General features: G+C 50.0%; 2 protein-coding genes across 9 annotated transcripts in view; one reads left to right on the top strand and one right to left on the bottom strand.

Moving 5' to 3' along the window:
• Nucleotides 1-10,383, top strand: part of TK2 (thymidine kinase 2) — a 24,501-nt gene extending 14,118 nt beyond the window's left edge. For 4 of the 6 annotated variants that reach the window (XM_049864717.1, XM_049864719.1, XM_049864716.1 and 1 more), the window contains 4 exons: nt 5,959-6,047; nt 6,548-6,627; nt 8,479-8,559; nt 9,698-10,383. In XM_049864717.1, coding sequence (XP_049720674.1) covers nt 5,959-6,047; nt 6,548-6,627; nt 8,479-8,559; nt 9,698-9,796 — 349 coding nt within the window. In that variant the 3' untranslated portion in view covers nt 9,797-10,383. Of the gene's footprint in view, nt 1-5,958; nt 6,048-6,547; nt 6,628-8,478; nt 8,560-8,807; nt 9,026-9,697 lie in introns of all 6 variants that reach the window. The other 2 variants (XR_007514714.1, XM_049864715.1) reach the window with 2 other exon arrangements.
• Nucleotides 1-18,611, bottom strand: part of LOC126065052 (spermatogenesis-associated protein 2-like protein) — a 20,960-nt gene extending 2,349 nt beyond the window's left edge. Inside the window, exons 1-3 of one of the 3 annotated variants that reach the window (XM_049864712.1) lie at nt 18,071-18,611; nt 16,885-17,097; nt 13,092-15,274 (exon numbers count right to left, since the gene is read on the bottom strand). In XM_049864712.1, coding sequence (XP_049720669.1) covers nt 15,089-15,274; nt 16,885-17,097; nt 18,071-18,409 — 738 coding nt within the window. In that variant the 5' untranslated portion in view covers nt 18,410-18,611 and the 3' untranslated portion in view covers nt 13,092-15,088. Of the gene's footprint in view, nt 1-13,091; nt 17,098-18,070 lie in introns of those variants that run through there. The other 2 variants (XM_049864711.1, XM_049864713.1) reach the window with 2 other exon arrangements.

Here is an 18,611-nt window from a genome sequence, read left to right as displayed (position 1 = left end):
TTTGCTTGTCACAGACCACTGTTTCAGCTGTAGGTGTTGATAACTCCCCCCATGGTCCTTCATCGCAGTTCTGATGGGTCAGTTCTGTATTCTCCATTCTCTGTGGCTGTGTTGCCTAATTAGGGCCTGTGCCCTGGAGCAGTCGAGCCAGTGAAATGTACTCCAAGTCGGAAAGAGTGAGAAGGTTTATTTAGGAAGCATCTGTCAGTGGGGATCCGACAATAATGTAGACTGTCTCTATGGAGTCCCAAAAGGCAATTTTACATTAGAGCTTATATATGATTTTTACAAGGGTTAGAAGTGTTTTCATAGCCCATGGATGGCATGGCTAGAGAAGTTATTCATTATGAGATAATGACAAGAAACTCTTTATCAGGCTAAAGAGATACGTGCTGGACATCTCCTTATCAGGCTAAACATATTACATGTCAGACACCTGGGCTCTAATCTCCATGCTGGAGGTCATAAATTACAGGTGGTCAGACAGAACAAAATAAAGTTATTAGCATCAGATCAAAACAAAGAACAGAGTTGTTAGCATCAGATCCAAACAAAGTCATTAACAAAGGTATGTAGAAAGAAGTCAGGCAGAGGAAGGAGAAAAGCTAATAGGTTCATCATGGCATTAGTTATGTCAAGCTCTCGGTCGCCCATTTTGAAAAGGAGAAAACATGCTAGGGAATATTAGGGTCACAGCTGTGGCCGAAGACACTGCTCCATACCACACTGGCAGAGGCCTTGGCCTGGGCCATTGTGTGGGCAGTGTCACTGTAGGCAAACAATGTGGCATTCAGTGTTTTTTAGCTCTTCTCCCTGCCTGTTTCCTGCACGCCAGCTTGTATTACTCCATTTCACATTTTGTTGCTTCACGTTTCGTTGTTGGGGGTTTTGTTCTGGGTTTAGGTGGGGCAGGGAGGCCCTGAGCCACCCAGGTTTCCTGAGACCTGGAGCAGATTTCTAAGGTGAGCAGCGTCTCTCAGGCCCCAGAGACACCTGCAGATGTGAGTCCCCACCTCCATGTCTCCACATACCTCCGTGCACAGGCAACGTTTGGTTGTTATTTTTGGTTTGGTTTTAGTTAACACCATGCTTCTTTCACCCTGGGTTGTGGTTTAGGAAATTCAGATGTTGTATTTAACAGAGAATCTCTTGAGCATTGCACAGACATATGTAAGGTCTGTCAGGGACAGAGTTTGATAACGCTTCATCTGCCCTAGTGATTTGGGAGAATTTTGTGTTGGGCAGGTTTCTTCTCCAAGCCACTAAAAACCTGTTGCCGTTGAACAAACCCAAACCTATTGCTGTCAAGTCAGTTCTCACTCATAGCGACCCTGCAGGACAGAGTAGAACTGCCTCATAGGTTTTCCACGGAGCGCCTGGTGGATTTGAACTGCCAGCCTTTTGGTTAGCAGCTCTTAACCACTATGCCACTAAGGTTTCCTGTTGCCTTTGAGTCGACTCAGTTCCTACTCAGAAAGACCCCGTGTGTGTCCGAATAGAGCTATGCTTTATAGGATTTTCAATGGCTGATTTCTTGGAAGTAAGTTGCCAGGCCTTTCTTCCAAGGTGCCTCTGGATGGACTAGAACCTCCAGTCTTTCATCTTTTAACAGCTGTTTGAGTTTACTGCTTGGGCTGCTTTGCCCAATCTCCGTTTGCAAGTCTGTTCTGTCTCCTCAGGCTGTGCATTTGGTTGAAAAGTGGAGGGGCTGGCCAGAGCTTCCTTTTTGGCAATCCTCACTCTCTTGGGGTCAGTTTCATTCTGGGTCTTCTTTTCCCAGAGAAGGGAAATATGCCAAAGAGAGAGGAGTGGTTTGGTTTCTTGGATATCAGCTGCTCTCAGCTGGAACTAACTGAGACCCTACACGTAGTGGCCTAAACAATGAGTTTGTTATTGCACTCTTAAGGCAGGCTTTGGTGACTCTGGTCTTCTTCTGTCTGGTTTCCTCTTCTGTGTCTTGTTCATGTCTTCAATATGCTTCTCTTATGATGACAAAATGGCTCTGGTAGTTCCAGACTTCTCACCTGCTAACCAGAGGAAAGGGGGGTAATCTTGCCAGTGGCTTTCCCCTAAGCTGGTGGAAGCCTTTTTTCCCTAAACTCTTGCAGAACCCCCTCATGTCTTGCTGGGGATGCCCTGCACTGATTGGCTTAGTTTGGCTTTCTTAACTAATCACTGGGGCCAGGGAATAAGATTTCCTTTAGACTGATTGGGCCTACCCTAAAGCTTGGGATGGGGTCAGGTTTCCTTGAAGCACTTGGGATTATGAGATGGATGCTGAAGCAATGATGAACTACTTTTAAGAAGGAAGAAAGGGGAAAGGATGCTGGGGAGACAAGCCCCTGTCCCCAGTCATACCAGCCTGGGGGTACAAAGTCAACCCCTTAATGTTAATACCTGAATTTCATTAGCTCAGAGTTCCCTCAGCAATGTTATAGGACTTCTTCCCAGTCCGTCACTCTCCCCCTTTCCCCACGCAGCCTCCCTCAATTATTCTGGGAGCCCTGGTGGTCCTCCCATGTCACCTGTTCTGGTCTCCTTGCTGAGGTCTGATGCCTGAAGACTCTTCGAGGCAGGGCCCCAAGACTCTCCCTGCTGCCCTTGCTGTACTCTCAGCACCATATGCCCTCCACCACTCTGCCAAGCGCAGCTCTTCTCTGCTGAGGATGTCTTGGTGGTCTCAGGGAGTAGGGGAGAGTGTTCCTCCCAGTCTGTGCTGTGCTGTGTCATCTGGGCTTGGCAAACACACACACACATTCACACACAAGTCTGGGCAGGGGATTGGCTCCTTGCCCCCCCACAGCTGCTTTCCCACCCCTCTTCTGTAGTCAAACATCAGAAGTGCCCTTGCGTAACCACTCTCCCTGGAGCTGGTCTTACAAACCAAGTTCTAAGTGGATTGGGTTGGAGCCCCCTGGTGACAGTTACTCCTGGGATTCTCTGCTTCAATGGAGGATGTTAAAAAGAGAGAATTTCTCTCTTGGGCCTTTGAGGTTCACCAGCTGTTCATGTGTTTGCTTCCTCCAGCTGCTGCCATTCCTCTGTCTCTTCCCTGTTCCTTTCCTCTCAGGGCAGAGGAAACTCCCCCGATGGGTCCTTTGGCTCGTTTCTCACAGGAGCCAGGAGAGACACCAAGGCCCATGTTCACCCTTTTTTTTTTTTCTAAATGTGTCTTTTAGGTGAGTTTACAGAGCAAATTAGTTTCCCATTCAACAAATTGTACACAAAACGTAACAGGACATTGGTTGCAATCCCTACTCTCTGTCAACTTCTCTCCATTTCCACCCTGGGTTCCCCGTTTCCTTTGATCTGGTTTTCTTAACCTTCTTGTTTTCTCATCTTTACTTTTGGGCAAATGTTGCCCTTTTGGTCTTATATAATTGTTTGTTCAGTGGAGCACGTTCTTTTCAGGTATCATTGTTTATTTTATAGGCCTGTCTGTTGCTTGGCTAGCAGGTGGTTTCTAGGAATGGCTGCAGTTCCAAGCCAGAGGGGTGTTTTAGGGCCATAGTCTTGGGGGTTCATGCAGTCTGTATCAGGCCAGTAAGTCTGGTCTTTTTTTAAATGAATTTTTCTACATTTTTCTCCCTCTCTGTCCGGGACCCTCTATTGTGATCCTGATGAGAATGTTCAGTAGTGGTAACTGGGCACCATCTAGTTCTTCTGGTCTTGGGGTCATGTAGGCTGTGGTGCATGTGATCTATTAGTCCTTTGGACTAATTGCTCCCTTGAGTCTTTGGTTTTCTTCACTCTCCTTTACTCCGGACTGGAAGAGACCACTGGTTGTGTCTTAGATGGCCGCTCGCAAGCTTTAAAGACCCCAGACGCTACTCACCAAAGTAGGATGTAGCACATTGTTTTTATTTCGTTGTACCAGTTGACATAAATGTTCCCTTAGTCTGTGGTCCTTAGCCTTCAAGCCTAGTATCTTTGTCCTGGGAGGTGTTTGGTTTTGCATAAGCTTCCATGACTGCGCATCCTTGTGTGTTCTATTGTCTACGGTAGTATACATGCAACATCTACAAATATGATGTAGAGGTAGCCACACCCTAACCTATATCTGCAGGTGGGCACATTCCCTTAAACCCTCTCACACCTCTGTAGCATAGCTCTCTACCTATGTATCTCTTCGTAAATCATTGTTTGTTAATACTGTTGCTGCAGGGTTGTCTGTGTTACAGTAATTGCCATAGGTGCCGTTTGTTCCTGTGCTGTGTTCACTCTTGTGCTCTTTCTTCCTACCTCTTTTCTGTCTTCCTTTTTTTTTTTTTTTTTGGTTAACGCTGTAAGTTTGTAGTAGTAACCTCATCTCTGATTTGAAAACTAATATGTTGTTAAAATTTGGAAAACAGAGAAGGGAATAAAGAAAAAAAATTCTCCCATAGCCCTACAGCTCAGAGAAAAGCACTGTTTACCTTTCGGTGTTTTCCTTCCTGTCTTGTCAAACATGTGAACGAATACTTCTTAAAATATGGGTGAGGTCATACTATTCATACTATGTTGTTGTTAGTTGCCGTTGAGTCGGTTCCGACTCCCGAAGCCCTTACAGTTTTATATTCTGCTGTTTTCATTGAACGTTAGACTATTGAGCATTTTCCATGTCATTAAATATTATTTTATGACACCATCTTCCAGCTACTGCATGGTTTTCTATTATATAGGTGTACCAAGATTTAATTGTTCATTCTTTAAACAGTGCTACCGTGAGCATCTGTGATTATTTTCACAAAATAAATTCCTAGAAGTGAAATTGGTTTGTCGTTTCAAAGGTTTTTTTGTTGTTGTTTGTTTTTGCTATATATATATTGCCCAAATGCCCTCTGGAAAGATTGCATCCGTTTACATTTTCATAACCACCAGCAGGGTATCAGAGTGCCCTCTACACCCTACCAACCGTGGGTAAGGTCGATTAAGAAAATACTTACCTGATCAAAAGCAGGGAAGTGTAGAACAGAATTTCAAATTCTCGTGGACTCCAGACTTTCTGGAGCCATGGAGGCTGCATGAACTCCTGAAACTATTGCCCTGAGATAATCTTTAAACCTTAAACCAAACATATCCCCTCAAGTCTTCTTAAAACCAAACGATATTAGCTTACCTAGTAAAAAATGTCTGCCTTGAGCATTATGCTGTTTTAAGGACTATCTATATGGGGTCAGATTGAAAACAGCAACTTGAAAGATTGGATTGGAACCTTAGGGGGCCGTGAGTTTATGTTAATGGGGGAGGAGCAACTCAGAAAAGGAGGGCGAGGATGGTTACACAACTTGAAGGATGTAATCAGTGTCACTGAATTGTACATGTAGGAATGTTGAATTGGGGTATGTTTTGCTGTGTTTATTTTCAACAATAACAAAATAAATTTAAAAAAATACCAGTGTAGCAGGTGAAATATTGTACCTTTTTGTTTGATTAGTGTTTCTTTGAGTATCAGTGAGGCTGAGTGTTTTCTCTGATGTCTTTTAACTGTCCTTTTGTGTGAGTTGTCTGCGAACACTTTGAAACATTAAGATACGTAGGTGTCTTCTGTGTGATGGCCGAGTTTTCTGCATTCGAGGTGTAATGTCTCTTTGTCTGCCACATTTGTCACAAATACATGTGCCAGCTTGCTACTGCCTTGCAAGAATATGTTTGAAACCCTAAGTTTGGTTTCAAACTTAAGTTTGGTGTTTCCCGCTGAGTGGGGGCATATCTGGTGAGAGCAGGAGTACTCATGGTTAGGTCTTGGGGGCCCAGTGAGGCTCAAAGATGACAAGGCAGCACTTGAAATCTTAAGTCTCACAATGCATCTTGTCATCACTACACACCCAGTATTGCCTGGATTACACTCTGCTGTGGTGCTCTTGGCAGTGCCCTTTCAATGAAAGTGATTCCCAGATCCTTTTGGGAAATAGTGCAGCTCAGAAACTTTCTCACGGGTGAGCAAAGCCCTTACCACAGTGGGTTCTCTCATTGCAGTGGGAAGATGCCTGAAGTGGACTATGTGGTTTTGTCAGAATGGTTTGACTGGATCGTGAGGAACATTGACGTGTCCGTTGATTTGATAGGTAAGACCCCCCCCCCACCCTGCTTCCTCCCTGAGCTCTTCCCTGAGCCCTAGTGAGACTGTGCTTGGCTGAGTCTCAAACCAGCAGGGGCAGCAGGTTGGGCGCTTGCCATCAACAATTCTTTCCCCAAATTAATTCAGCCTCCTCCCCAAAGGCGGACAGGATTTGTGAACAGAACCTAGATATTTCCTGGGACCCACTGTGTGCCAGACCCTGTGCTAAGTTCTATGTGTGGAATCTCATCCAGCTTACAGTGACCCCTTAGACGCTTCATAGACAAAGGGAACAAAAGTCAGGGGATGAGAGTCACTGTGTCTGTTGGGCCACACAGCCGGTCAGTGGTCAAGCTGAGCGCTAACCCGGCCTATCTCTCTTGGTGCTGCTGGCAGATGTTTCTCACCACCCCTACACACTTGCCTTCCTCCCTCCCCTGCTCCTTTGCTTTTACTTCCAAGCCAGGAGCAGAGTCATTAGAGACACATGTTTTTCTTTAACTTCAGTTTATCTCCGGACCACTCCTGAGACCTGTTACCAGAGGTTAAAAATGAGATGCAGGGAAGAGGAGAAGGTCATCCCACTGGTAAGAGCCCTCTCCCCTGTTAAAGACCACCCTGGACGGTTGTGCATCTGTCTGGCTTTGTCTTCCGACCCCACCCACCATGAGACCATCATGCTGTAGAGAGAGAAACAGGAATTGAGCACATTGGTGGTGAATTCTGAACTTCCTCTGTAGCTGGAGACCTGTGTGGACAAGTCAGATCTGCTTCACTTCGTGTGGTTCTTGACTCAGGACTGGAACTCCTGCACTCAGAGGTGCCCCTCCTCTCCCCTTCCCCCCAGGTGTCACCAGGGCTTGTCGGTTCCACCTCCTGAAGGGCTCTTGACCTTGGGCTCCCCTCTGGATCCTCACCAGAATGTGGGTTCCAGGGGCAGGGCTGTGCCTTCTTGCTCACTGCCACATTCCCAATGCTCAGAGCAGGGCCTGACGGAGGTGGTGCTCAGCTATATGTGCCGAGTGGAGGGACACCCTTGCCTGCCCCTCTGGGTTGTGGCTCAGAGCACATGGACTCTAGTCGGGACTGTGGCAACAGGCTCTGAACTGCTCTTCTTGCCCTGGATCCTTCACAGCCTCATGCACCGCTGCTTGGGGCATGTTTCCAATATGGACCACTGCCCATGCAGCCTCCCGGCCTAAAACCCTGCAGTGCCTAGACAAATGCCCTTGTCTAATATAAAGTCCCTGGTTCGTAGCATGGCGTATGGGGCCCTGCATGATGCAGCCCATGTCTTAGGCATGTGTCCCAGGGCTTGGCATCTGGTAGTCATCCAGTTAATATGAAACTGAACACCCCGTGTGAGCAGCTGCCCCTGGAGGTATACAGACAGAGGCTGGGCAGGCACCTAGTGGGACGTCACAGGACTCGGTGAGCTCAGGATGGGCTAGACTCAGGGTCCTGGGAGGCCTTCCCAGCTCCAAAGTCCCTGCCCAGCCCTGTTTTGAGTCTTTCTGGCACTAGTAAGGTAGATTTCAGCCATGAAGGCTGAGCCTTGCTCTGGGCAGCTCCTTTGAAATCCAGGACACAGGTAATTGGAGGGAGGAATGCAATGGAGCAGGCCCGGGCCATGCTGTGACGGGTGCGGCAGCTCTGCACAGTGACCCACATGTCCCCAGGAAATGTCACGGCTGGTGTTCCTCCAAGCCGTTATCCAAGCTATTGCCTTAACAGTTTCGACAAGGCCTGTGGGACAAATCTGTCCTGTCAGTGAGGTAGAACTTGGTGGCAGATGAAAAGGTGGTGGTGCAGTTTACACGAGGGCTCCCGGGCTGGCAAGCAGAGCTGCTGAGGAGGTGTCAGTGGGTGGCCAGGAGCACCTGGGCCTGCGTGGGGAGAGTGTGCCGTCCAGGCCTGCCCAGCGTAGATGCACGAGTGGCTGATGGGCAGGTCCATGCCGTTCTCCCCTTGAGTACCACCTTGCCGGGCTTTCTGAAGTCTTGAGGATCCAGAGGTTACGCATTGTCTGTTGGAACAGAAACAGGATGGAGTAGGGCTTCCCAGCCTGCGAGCGTCTCAGTCTTCTTGGTGGCAAGGACAGAGGGAGGGAAGGGTTCAGAGGCTTTCCAGGGCTGCCACACCTGGTGTCCCCATGTGATGGTAGTGGTGGCTTGGTGCTGGAGAAATGGCAGTAAATGGGAGAAGCCAGATGAGAGGGCCGTGCTTTTTGACGTGGCACTGGAGGTGGTGCCTCTGACTGCTGCGATGCAGGGCCTGGCCCGTGGTGCTGTGTGGCTGCGCTTAGTGCTGCCTATCTGAGTCAGGTTGGCTGGTGCAGAGCTCCTTTGCCCAAGTCACCAGCTGCCCACGTCCTTTGATGGGAAAGGTTGCTCCCTGTCGTGCCCCTGACAGCCTGCTCTTCTGTGATTTCCCTGCAGGAATACCTGGATGCCATTCACCAGCTCTATGAGGAGTGGTTTCTCAAAGGAAGCCCCTTCCCCGTGGCGGCCCCTGTCCTGGTAAGTCAGCCTCCTTCACAGGGCAGGGACTTTTCCAGAAGGAGGAGTGACCTGGGGAATGTCAGCCACTCTGCAGACCAGGGTGGGGTCCTTAAGGGCTGGAGAATCTGGAAGGAGGAAGGTGGGTAGGGTGGGAAGGGCTCTTGCTCTCCTCTGGTCCCCATTTCTGGACTAAGTCTCAGGGTGAGTTGCAGAGATCCGAGAGACGGTGAGCTGTCTCAGCAACACCGTAACATCTCACTTACCAGCACCACCAAGGAGAGAATGTTCCCGATGACCAAAGCCTCTAGACCTGGGCTTTGGTTTTAACCATTTGGGATGGTGGTCTTTCCGGTATGACCTTCCCCTTCTTCAGTGGATGACACAGAGCCTCGGGTCACCGTTTCTCGATGACTCAGGGTCATGAGGAGGAACATCGATTGCCGCTCTGGGCCGTGACACAGTGATGCCCTTAGGAGGTGCTGAGGTGTGTCGGACTGTTTGCCCTAGACGAATAATGTCTTTGAGTTCCCATGTTTGCTTTTCATGGTAACCCTTTTTCTTGCTGATGCTCATCACTTCTAACTGACAGTGACGTGCCTACCCCGTCGGTGTGTCCTCACTTCCCATCCCCTCGTTCTCTGACTTGCTGTTGCTAGATTGCCTTAGGCAGGCAAACAGGTACCTGAGATGGTTAGAGAGTGTGCACAGTATGGGATGCCAGGAGGGCCTGCACAGGCTTCTGTGCATGGCCTTGGGGACGTCTACTTGGGCCGTTCACATGTGCTTTTACTCACGGCTCGTCCAGGCAGTGAGGTTGCTGGAAAGTGAGATATTACTGTAGTGGATTTTTAAAGAAGCAAAGTTCATTTTTTCTCCCTCGTTATAGAAAATTGGATGGTATAAAATGGTGAGAAAAAAAAAATCATTGACTGCAGGGACAGCTTTAGTGGATTCTTGAGTGAGAATCTACTTGTGAATGTAGACTTGACCTAGAACTGAGAGCTGTTTGGCTCTAACATTCCTTTTTACCTGCCTGTGACCCTGAGCTTGTTTGCCTCTCTGCCTCATCTTGCCTGCCTCCATCTCTCTCTGTCTGTGAAAAGAGGGCAAGACTCAGGTCAGCTGCATCTCTGTGACCCATGTGTTTAACTTCCAGGTGATTGAGGCCGACCACAACAGGCAGAAAATGTTGGAACTCTTTGAACAAAACCGGGACCGAATCTTAACGCCAGTGAATCAGAAGCACGGTCTGTAGGACGGGAAGGGCACACAGGATCCTGCCAGAAAAATGCCTGCAGCTGCGTTAGGAGCAATTGGGAAAAATATTCTCTTAGGAGGGCTGTACGTCTGGCCAGGTTTATTTGCCTAATGTCCTTTTCTCCGTTGCCAGCATCTTCCTCTGGGGTCTCTGGCCCTCACGGGTGAATAACAAATAGGACCAAGGGGTTTGTTGTGCCTTTTGGTGCTCACAGCCAGTGGCATCACTAGGATTGGTGTTACCCAGTGTGGTAACTCATGGTGTCACAAACCCCTACCCCCTGCTTGGGGTAGGTAGGCCACCAGCAAACTTGCTCCCATGGGCGGAGTGGCCTGGCCCTGCCCCTCCCCCATGCAGGGCCCAGTGCTGTGCTGTGTGCCCTGCCCTTTCCCCCTCCCCCACGGCTCTCTGCAGCTCCTCCCCTCCCCACTGGCCAAGGCGGAGACCATACTCTCCACCCAATGGTGGGCACCATTGCCTGCCTGCCTGCACTGACTGGTGGGTGACGGGTGTGTGTGGGTGATGAGTTACTGCACTGGGTGACACCAACCCTAGTGACTGGCGAGTGATGGGAGTTGGGTGGGGTGGGGTGGGGTGGTGATGAGTTACCACACTGGATGACTACAAGGTGATACCATCCCTAGTGACGTTACTGTCTTGGTGGCCCCTCTGCTGGTGACACCAACCCACCAGCTGCGGCTGCCACCACAGACCCTGGGGTCATTTTGGTGTCACCCCCTCTAACTGCACTTCCCCCAGTGACACTATTGCTCACAGCCTTACATTCCCCCAGCGCCCCTCCTGGTGGCTTCCTACTGCTGGGTCCCTCAATTAAGTCTGTAGGGAGAGCTGCCAGCTCCTGAGCACTTGCCGTGTGCCCCACATCATGCGGGACTCTGTCTACGCATTGTCTCTGTCCCTTCAGCCCACCCAAGAGGTTGAAGTAGTGGCCTGAAATTCCAGGTGGGGACGCTGGAGCTCAGGGAGGTTAAAGGCCTCTCCAGGGCCACGCAGCCAATGTGCAGTAGAGCTGGCAATGTTCAGACTTTTGGCCAACCCCAAGCTGATGTCTTTTTCCTGTCCCGGCTGCCTTGTCTTGAGAGCCATCCCTCACAGCCCTAGCACTCCTGCTGGAGACCCTCATGTCTGCGTGGGGAGAGCCTGCAGTGCTGGAGCCAATACCATCATTTTCTCATTATCTGAGCAGCTCTTTTGAGGCAGTTGGCTTTTCTAGACTGTCACCAGATGGTGCTGGGGTTGACCCGACCCTGACGTTCATCGGTTTTCCAATATGAGGCTACTGCAGCATTTACCACTTCATCATCTGAACGTTGCTGTCCTTAGAAGAATCGTGTGTGGGCTCCTGAATGGTGTGTGGTCTCCTTGGTGATGAAGGTCCTGCTCTAGCTCCTGCTAATTCCATGTCAGTGAAATAGCATTTGGTGCCCGGCCAGTTAGCCCAGTGCCAAGCTGCGGCAGGGGGCGGCCAGCCATGGCTTCTGAGGCCCCCAGACTGTGGTGTCCCTGTGTGAGCAGCTTTGCCCTTGGAATTACTGAGCGCTTGTGGCCCAGAGGGAGAGAGACACAAGTGGCCTGAAGCCTTCGAAGTGTTTCCATCAAAGGGCTGGGGCCACAGAACATGAAGCCATCTTTGTGGGTTAAGAAGACGTCTCGGCTTCACTCAGCTATGACAGTGCGCCAGAGAGACAGCTGTCTCTCCAATCATGTAGGCAGCAGGAGAAAGGAAGAACATTCCTTTTGGGGACAGTCTGGATGGAAGAGTCGGGGTTTGCAAATAAAGACTCTTGAAACATTGGTGCTCCTGACATTTTGGAGGGGGGCGGAGGGACTGCCAGAAGGCTGGTTGCAAACAGAGGGAAGGGTCAGTGGTGGACTTTGGAGAACTGTGCTCAGGCCTCTTGGGCAGCAGCTGGCTGTGGATGAAGGGGCGAAGGCCACTCCCGGCCTCGGTGTGAGGGTGGATGCCCGTACATGTGATGCTTTGACTCTGCATTGGTGATAGATGCCCTGGGGTCAGTCCCAAGGAAGTCTGAGTGAGAGGGAGCGCTAGGAGGTCAAGGACTCAGCCCCTGCCCTTCCTGTTTGGGCCGATTCTTGGGCTGTGTCGGTAGAATGAGGGACAGCAGCCAGTTGGGGGTTGTGTCTATCAGCACCTGCAGCCAAAACACTGGTGACAAACCAGAAAACTGCTTGGGGCAGACAGAACCTTTGCTACCAGGAATCTTGACGTGCCAGGACGGTCTTTGGGAGTTGATAAGTGAACAGGCCAGTAGTGTCCCATGGCTCAATTTCAGCATCTGTTTTGGGGGAAATGTGTTTCTTATCTTGCTGTGTGGTAGCCAATAAATCCTTCATTTAAAACCTGATGTACATTTTGAAGTGCTTCTTGTGCTGGTAGTTTTAGCTCTCTATAGCCTTCTTTTGCCATTAGGATAATGTGTTTTTATATTTTTAAACACCGTGTTTCCCCCTGTGTGGTTATGTATGGGTCCAGCAGAGCTTGCTCTTCTCCCTCTGGCACCTCGGAGAGGCACTGTATGCATCGGAGTAGCCGAGGCTGGTCACAGAAATCTCTGGGCCCTCATGCCCCCTCCTCTCTGCCCCTACGTCACAACACCCTCACTGCCCTGTAGGTAATGTCCTTGGGTCAGCCTGCCTCCCACTAGGCCCATTCCTGAGAGGACAGAGATGACCTGGTCCTTGTTCCCTGCCATGTTCCCATCAGCTTGGTTTTCAGGAGGCCCTTGCTGAATGTGAGTAACTGAATTCATGAATGAATGGATGTGGACCCTGAGAAATGGTGTCCCCAGCCAGCTTTAAGTTTTCAGTTTCTCTTTCTGCCTCCTTTCATTTCCATCAGAGCCCCTCATCTGGATGAGAAGTGCTACCTTGCCTGGGGGCACCCATCAGTGCCATGAAAGAAAGCCTGGCAATCTGCTTCCCTAAAGATTACAGCTAAGAAAACCCTGTGGAGCAGTCCTCTGTAACACATGGGTTCACCGTGAGTCATAATCGACTCTAAGGCAATGGGTTTAGTTTCTTTGGTTATCATAAACAAATCATAAATAACCATGAAGAACTAAACAAATTGAGTGATAAAGGACCAATAGAAACATAAAAAGACATGAACAGAAAATTCATAAAAATATAAAAATGGACCTCAAATATATGAAATAGATTCAAATTCACTCAAAAATGCAAATTAAAACAACACCGAGATACTATTTCTCGTACACTAGACTGGCAATATTAAAAAAAAAATGACCACACATTTTGTTCGCGAGACGTTGGGGACACACATTCTTGTACATTGCTGGTGGGAATGCAAATTGGTATGACCCTTCTGGAAGGAAATTTGGTAAAACCTAAGAAAACTACATAAGCATTTGCCTTGTGACCCAGCAATCCCACTTCTAAGATCTAACATACCGTGCAACAGTATTAAAATAAATATATACATCAGGTTATTTATTGCAGCATCGTTTGTAATTGCAAAGTATTGGAAACGTATTTTTCACATTTTCTATGTATTTGACAGTTTCTGGATATAGTAGTGAGAGGTTTCTCGAGCTTATGTACTCTAGTGGGGGAAATAGAAAAGGAACGGTGTGTTACTAGGTGCCATCGAGTCGGCTCCGACACATAGCTACCCTGTGTACAACAGAACGAAACACTGCCCAGTCCTGCACCATCCTCACAACTGTTGCTGTGTTTGAGCCCACTGTCAGTCCATCTTGTTGAGGGTCTTCCTCTTTTTCGTTGACCCTCTATTTTTACCAAGCATGATGTCTTTCTTCAGGGACTGATCCCTCCTAATAACATGTCCAAAGCACGTGAGACAAAGTCTCACCATCCTCCCTTCTAAGGAGCATTCTGGCTAAGAGAGATTTGTTCGTTCTTCTGGCAGCCCGTGTTATATTCAATATTTTTCACCAACACCATAATTCAAATGCATCAATTCTTTTATCTTCCCTTATTCATTGTATAGCTTTCACAGGCATATAGGTGATTGAAAATACGACAGCTTGGGTCTGGTGCACCTTAGTCCTCAAAGTCACATCTTTGCTTTTTAACACTTTAAAGAGCTCTTTTGCAGCAGATTTGCCCAGTGCAACATGTCGTTTGATTTCTTGAGTGTTGCTTCCGTGGGCAGTGATTGTGGATTCAAGTTAAATGAAATCCTTGACAACTTTAGTATTTTCTCCCTTTATCATGATGTTGCTTATTGGTCCAGTTGTGAGGATTTTTGTTTTGTTTATGTTGAGGTGTAATCCAGACTGTAGGCTGTGGTCTTTGATCTTCATCAGTAAGTGCCTTGAGTCCTCTTCACTTTCAGCAAGCAAGCTTGTGTCAATCTGCATATTGCAGTTTGTTAATAAGCCTTCCTTCAATCCTGATGCCCTGTTCTAAATATAATCCGGCTTCTTGGGTTATTTGCTCAGTACACAGATGGAAAAAGTATGGTGAAAGGATACAACCCTGATGCACACCTTTCCTGACTTTAAACCATGCAATATCCCACTGTTCTGTTGGAACGACTGCCTCTCGGTCTATGTACACATTCTGTGTGAGCACAATTAAGTGTTCTGGAATTCCCATTCTTCGCAGTGTTATCCATAGTTTGTTATGATTCACACAGTCGAATGCCTTTGGAGAGTCAATAAAACACAGGGAAACATCTTTCTGGTATTCTCTGCTTTCAGCCAGGGTCCATCTGACATCAGTAATGATATCCTTGGTTCCACGTCCTCTTCTGAATCCAGCTGTATTTCTGGCAGTTCCCTGCCGATGTACTACTGCAACTGTTTTTGAATGATCTTAGTAAAATTTTACTTGCGTGTGATGTTAATGATATCATCACGTGCCTGTCAGTTTGTCTTACTGTGGTGGCTTGTGTATTGCTGTGATACTGGAAGCTACCAGTTGGAACAACCCCGGAGAGAATTTGCATTTCTAACAAGTTCCCAGGAAGTTATACATAAGAATCTCATGGGGATCTTGTTAAAATGTAGATTCTGATTCACTATATCTGGGGTGGAAATGTAAATTCTCAGCAGGGAACGTATTAAAAATGCAAAGTATCAGCAGGAACAAACAGGTTCAAAGCCCTGTGGCTACAGGTTTCAAGTACCTAGAAGAAGCTAGTGTGGTTTGGCTGCTGTGGCTGAGGAGGAAAGGGACATAAGGTGAGGTTGGAAGGTGAGTGAGGGTATGGCCTTTGGATTTTGAGTGTGACAGGAGCCCTGGAGGGAATTGGGCAGATGAGAGTCATGATGGAACTTGGGTTTCAACAGGCACCCTGGGTGGCTGGGTGGGGCATAGGCTGCAGGGGAAGGGGGTGGAGCTAGGAGACCAGGAGGAGGCTGGCATTCTCCAGGATCTGGGGGAGGTTGACTGTGGTAACTGCGAGGAAGAGGAAAGCGGTTGGATTCTGGATCCCTTCTGAAAGCAGAGCTATGGATTGAATGAGGGATGAGAAAGAAGACAGAAAAGTCAGGATGACTTCTGCATTTGGGCTTCAGCTAGTCAATGGGTGGTGGAGTCACTCCCCAGATGGGAAATGTTGGGGGGAGTAGGCATTGAGGGGAGACCAAAAGTTCTGTTTTGGTTTCGGGATGAGTTTAGTATTTTTAATGATCAGAAAAGAATGAATAAAGTTTAGAAGACTTCTACCCCCTGGAATCCTCCACCCAAGTTGCCGTCTGGGCCCTGGGCAGTACAATGCCACAAGCCTGGTTGTCTAAGCATCTCTTTTTAATCTACACTGTGACAGCTGAATGGGGTCCTAAGGATGCCGGTCATAGCTAAGCTGTAATGTGAAGGGGACAGGAAGCCTCCCAGGGACCCCCTGGGTCAGGCACTGATAGGTGCCATCACACCTCAGCTCACAAACTCTTCCTAGCCTCCTGGGGGTAGATGTGACCCCTCTCACTGTACAGGTGAGGAAACTGAGGCTCAGAGAGGTGGAGTGAGTTGTCCAAAGTCACATAGCCAGTAGGTAGCAGGGCTGGGGTTAGCAGATTGGTTCCTTTGCCTGACAAGCCACAGGTTTGGCTGTCATTCCCCTCCCCGGCTCCTACCCTCACCATGGTCCCAGGTCCGCCACTTCTGCCTGAAGCCACCTTCCCATGGATGTCACTGTGGGAATGATCTGCTCAGTCAGGGTGTCTGCCCTGGCACCGTCTAGGGGCAGCACAATCAGCTGTTGCCTGGGTGGTGTCCTCGAGTGGGCACTGGCGCCTCCAGCCCCCCTGGGGGGATGTAGTGAGTATTGGGGTGCTATAGTATATGTGAGGGCACCTGGGAAGACTTCCAGAGCCCAGTTCCCCTACTGTCTGTGCTCTAGCTGGCTCTGGCCCCATGTGATGCTCTGGTTGTCCTTTCTCTTCAACCCCATGGCCCAGGAAGCCCCCCGGATGACCTGCTAGCGTTGGGGGTCTAAAGAGGTGGGAGAGACTGTCACAGAGCTTGTCTATCTCGGAGGAGGCACTGGGAGAAATGGAGTCCGTTACAGGGGTGGCCTCCCCCAGCTCAGCTTCTGGTGATTGGGGTCCTGGTGTCAGGTAGAGCTGATTGGGGATGGTGACCAGGGGCTGCTCTCCAGTGCTACTGGAGGGGGCGACCACCTTGCCGAAGAGTGGTCTGGGGGCCAGGGCTGGGTCCTGGAGTTGGTTTCCCTGTAGGCTGCTCAGGAGAAGGTCCCTGTGGAACAGGGGTGTCTGGTGCAGGGCAAGGTCACTGTAGCAGGTCACGAACTCCTCACTATCTGAGCGAGTGCTGGCATGGCACTGTTTGCCCAAGGGGGCCGGAGGATTGTTGCAGGGACCTTTGGGGGCTGTTGAGGCCTCAGGCAGGATGAGAAGCATAGGCAGAGAATGCTGACCTTCAGTGCCCTCGGCCAGAGCCCTGTCAGACCCTGCCACTTCCGAGGGGCCTTGCGGCGATCCCCCCAAGCCTGGGCCTGGCTGGGTGCCCTTGATGCGGTTGCCAGGTTTCCCCAGCCCTCTTTCTGAGCTGCACCTGCAGAGGGGCCTGGCAAGTCTCTCTCTGCCCAGCTCACAGACCTGCTTGTCCGCAGTTCCAACAAAAGCCTCAGATGCGACTCTCATCAGGAAGATCTCAAACACCATCTGCTTGGCATCCTCCTTGCTGATGGGCTGGGCCAGCAAAAACTCGGCCTCAGAGGTAGCTGTGTAGCCCAGCCTCCCCAGAATGGTGTCCAGACCGTGTTTGGAAAGCACAGGCTGCACCCAGTAGGCAAAGCTCCCAGTGTATGTCTGGAACAAACAAGGATGTTTGTGAGAGGTGGGACACGCCTCAGCATAGCTGCCGAGAGCGGCCAGGCCAGCCAGGACCAAAGCCAGGTGCCCAGAGGCACTGGGGTTGAAGGCATTTGGCCAAAGGAAATACTGGCCCACAATCATGTTACCCTCTGTCCCATTTTACAGAGGCCCAGAGACAAGACAGGGCCTGTCTTAAATCACACAGCAGGAGAGTGACAGAGTTGGGGTGAGGCCCCTGGTATCCTGGCTCCCAACCTAATAGTTGGGGCCTGCAGCCAGAAGAGATTAAAGCTCTTCAGTGGTTTTTCCAAGTCCCTGCTGCCTTCTCCACACCTACCTTGTACCCCCCACCTCTCCATCACTAAGCTCTAGTCTCACACAGCCCCTTACCTTTGAAGGCCTTGACCACACCAAGTCCTTGCCCACCTCAGGGTCGTTGCACTTGCCGTTCCCATGTCCAGAATACCCTTTCTTTAGCTTTTCCTTTAACAACTTCTGTTTCTTCAGATTTCAGCTACAGTCTGGCTCCCCAGAGAGGCCTATTTGTTTACTTATTCATTGTCCATCTCCCTGAGGCTGAGTTCCATGTTAAGCAGGGACTGTGTCTACCTCAGTCAGTGACATCCCCAGCGCCCAGTCCAGAGCCTAGCACACAATAGGAGCCTAAGAATTTGGCTTTCAGAAACTGCACGCTTGGCACGACCGCCCGAGTTTCTTGGTTCCTTTTCTCTTTAGAGAGGCAGTATAGTTTACTGGTTAGGACCAGCCCTGCCTGGGTTTGAGTCCTGGCTGTGCCGCTTACTAGCTGTTGACCATAGACAGATTGCCTGAACCTCTCTAGTCCTCAGTTTCTCCAACTGTACAATGGGACCAAAGTCGGTGGGCATCGTGGGCATGCTGCTCCCCACAGAGGTAGAACCCCACCCCCGCCTGAGCCCTCCTTACTCAGGGGCACCACGGTGCTTACCTTCAGGGACCTGATTTCCTTCCTCCAGGGAAACAGAAGCAGGTTGACAGAGATCAGCTCCAGGAACTCTAGTGCCTTCACCAGCTTGGGGCAGACGTCCTGGGCAGGGCTGGGGTCCCCCCAGGAGCAGCCCCCCAGTGCAGGGCCCATGTCCTCAAATAGATGGAGCCCTAGAGGGCCCCCTCTGTCCAGGAGCTGCTGGGCCCTGTGGGTAAGGGCTGCCTGCCTGCAAACCCTGAGCTGGCCGTCCCCTGCTCCCTCCCAGTAGTAGCTGATGAGGTCGCCCAGGAGGGTCTCCACAGCAGCCCTGCCTGGGCCAGGGGGCTGGGGCCTGCTCATGGCAGCTCTGAGGGGCTGGATGCAGACGAGAGACTCCTGTGGGCCTCCGTAGGCCGGGCCCAGGCCAAGCACTTGGAGGACTGGATGGCTGTCCCTGCCCTGCACTCAGTCAGGAAGCCAGGGAGGAAGTGTGTTAGCAAAAGTGAAACTGCACAGCAGCCCTGCCCCTGCCTTCCAGGCTAGAGGGCCCAGGGTGCTCCCA

Source organism: Elephas maximus, chromosome 21 (assembly GCF_024166365.1).
Source record: "Elephas maximus indicus isolate mEleMax1 chromosome 21, mEleMax1 primary haplotype, whole genome shotgun sequence".
Classification (NCBI taxonomy): domain Eukaryota; kingdom Metazoa; phylum Chordata; class Mammalia; order Proboscidea; family Elephantidae; genus Elephas; species Elephas maximus.
The sequence above is the reverse complement of the archived record's forward strand: the minus strand, read 5'-3'. Positions and strand labels throughout refer to the sequence as shown.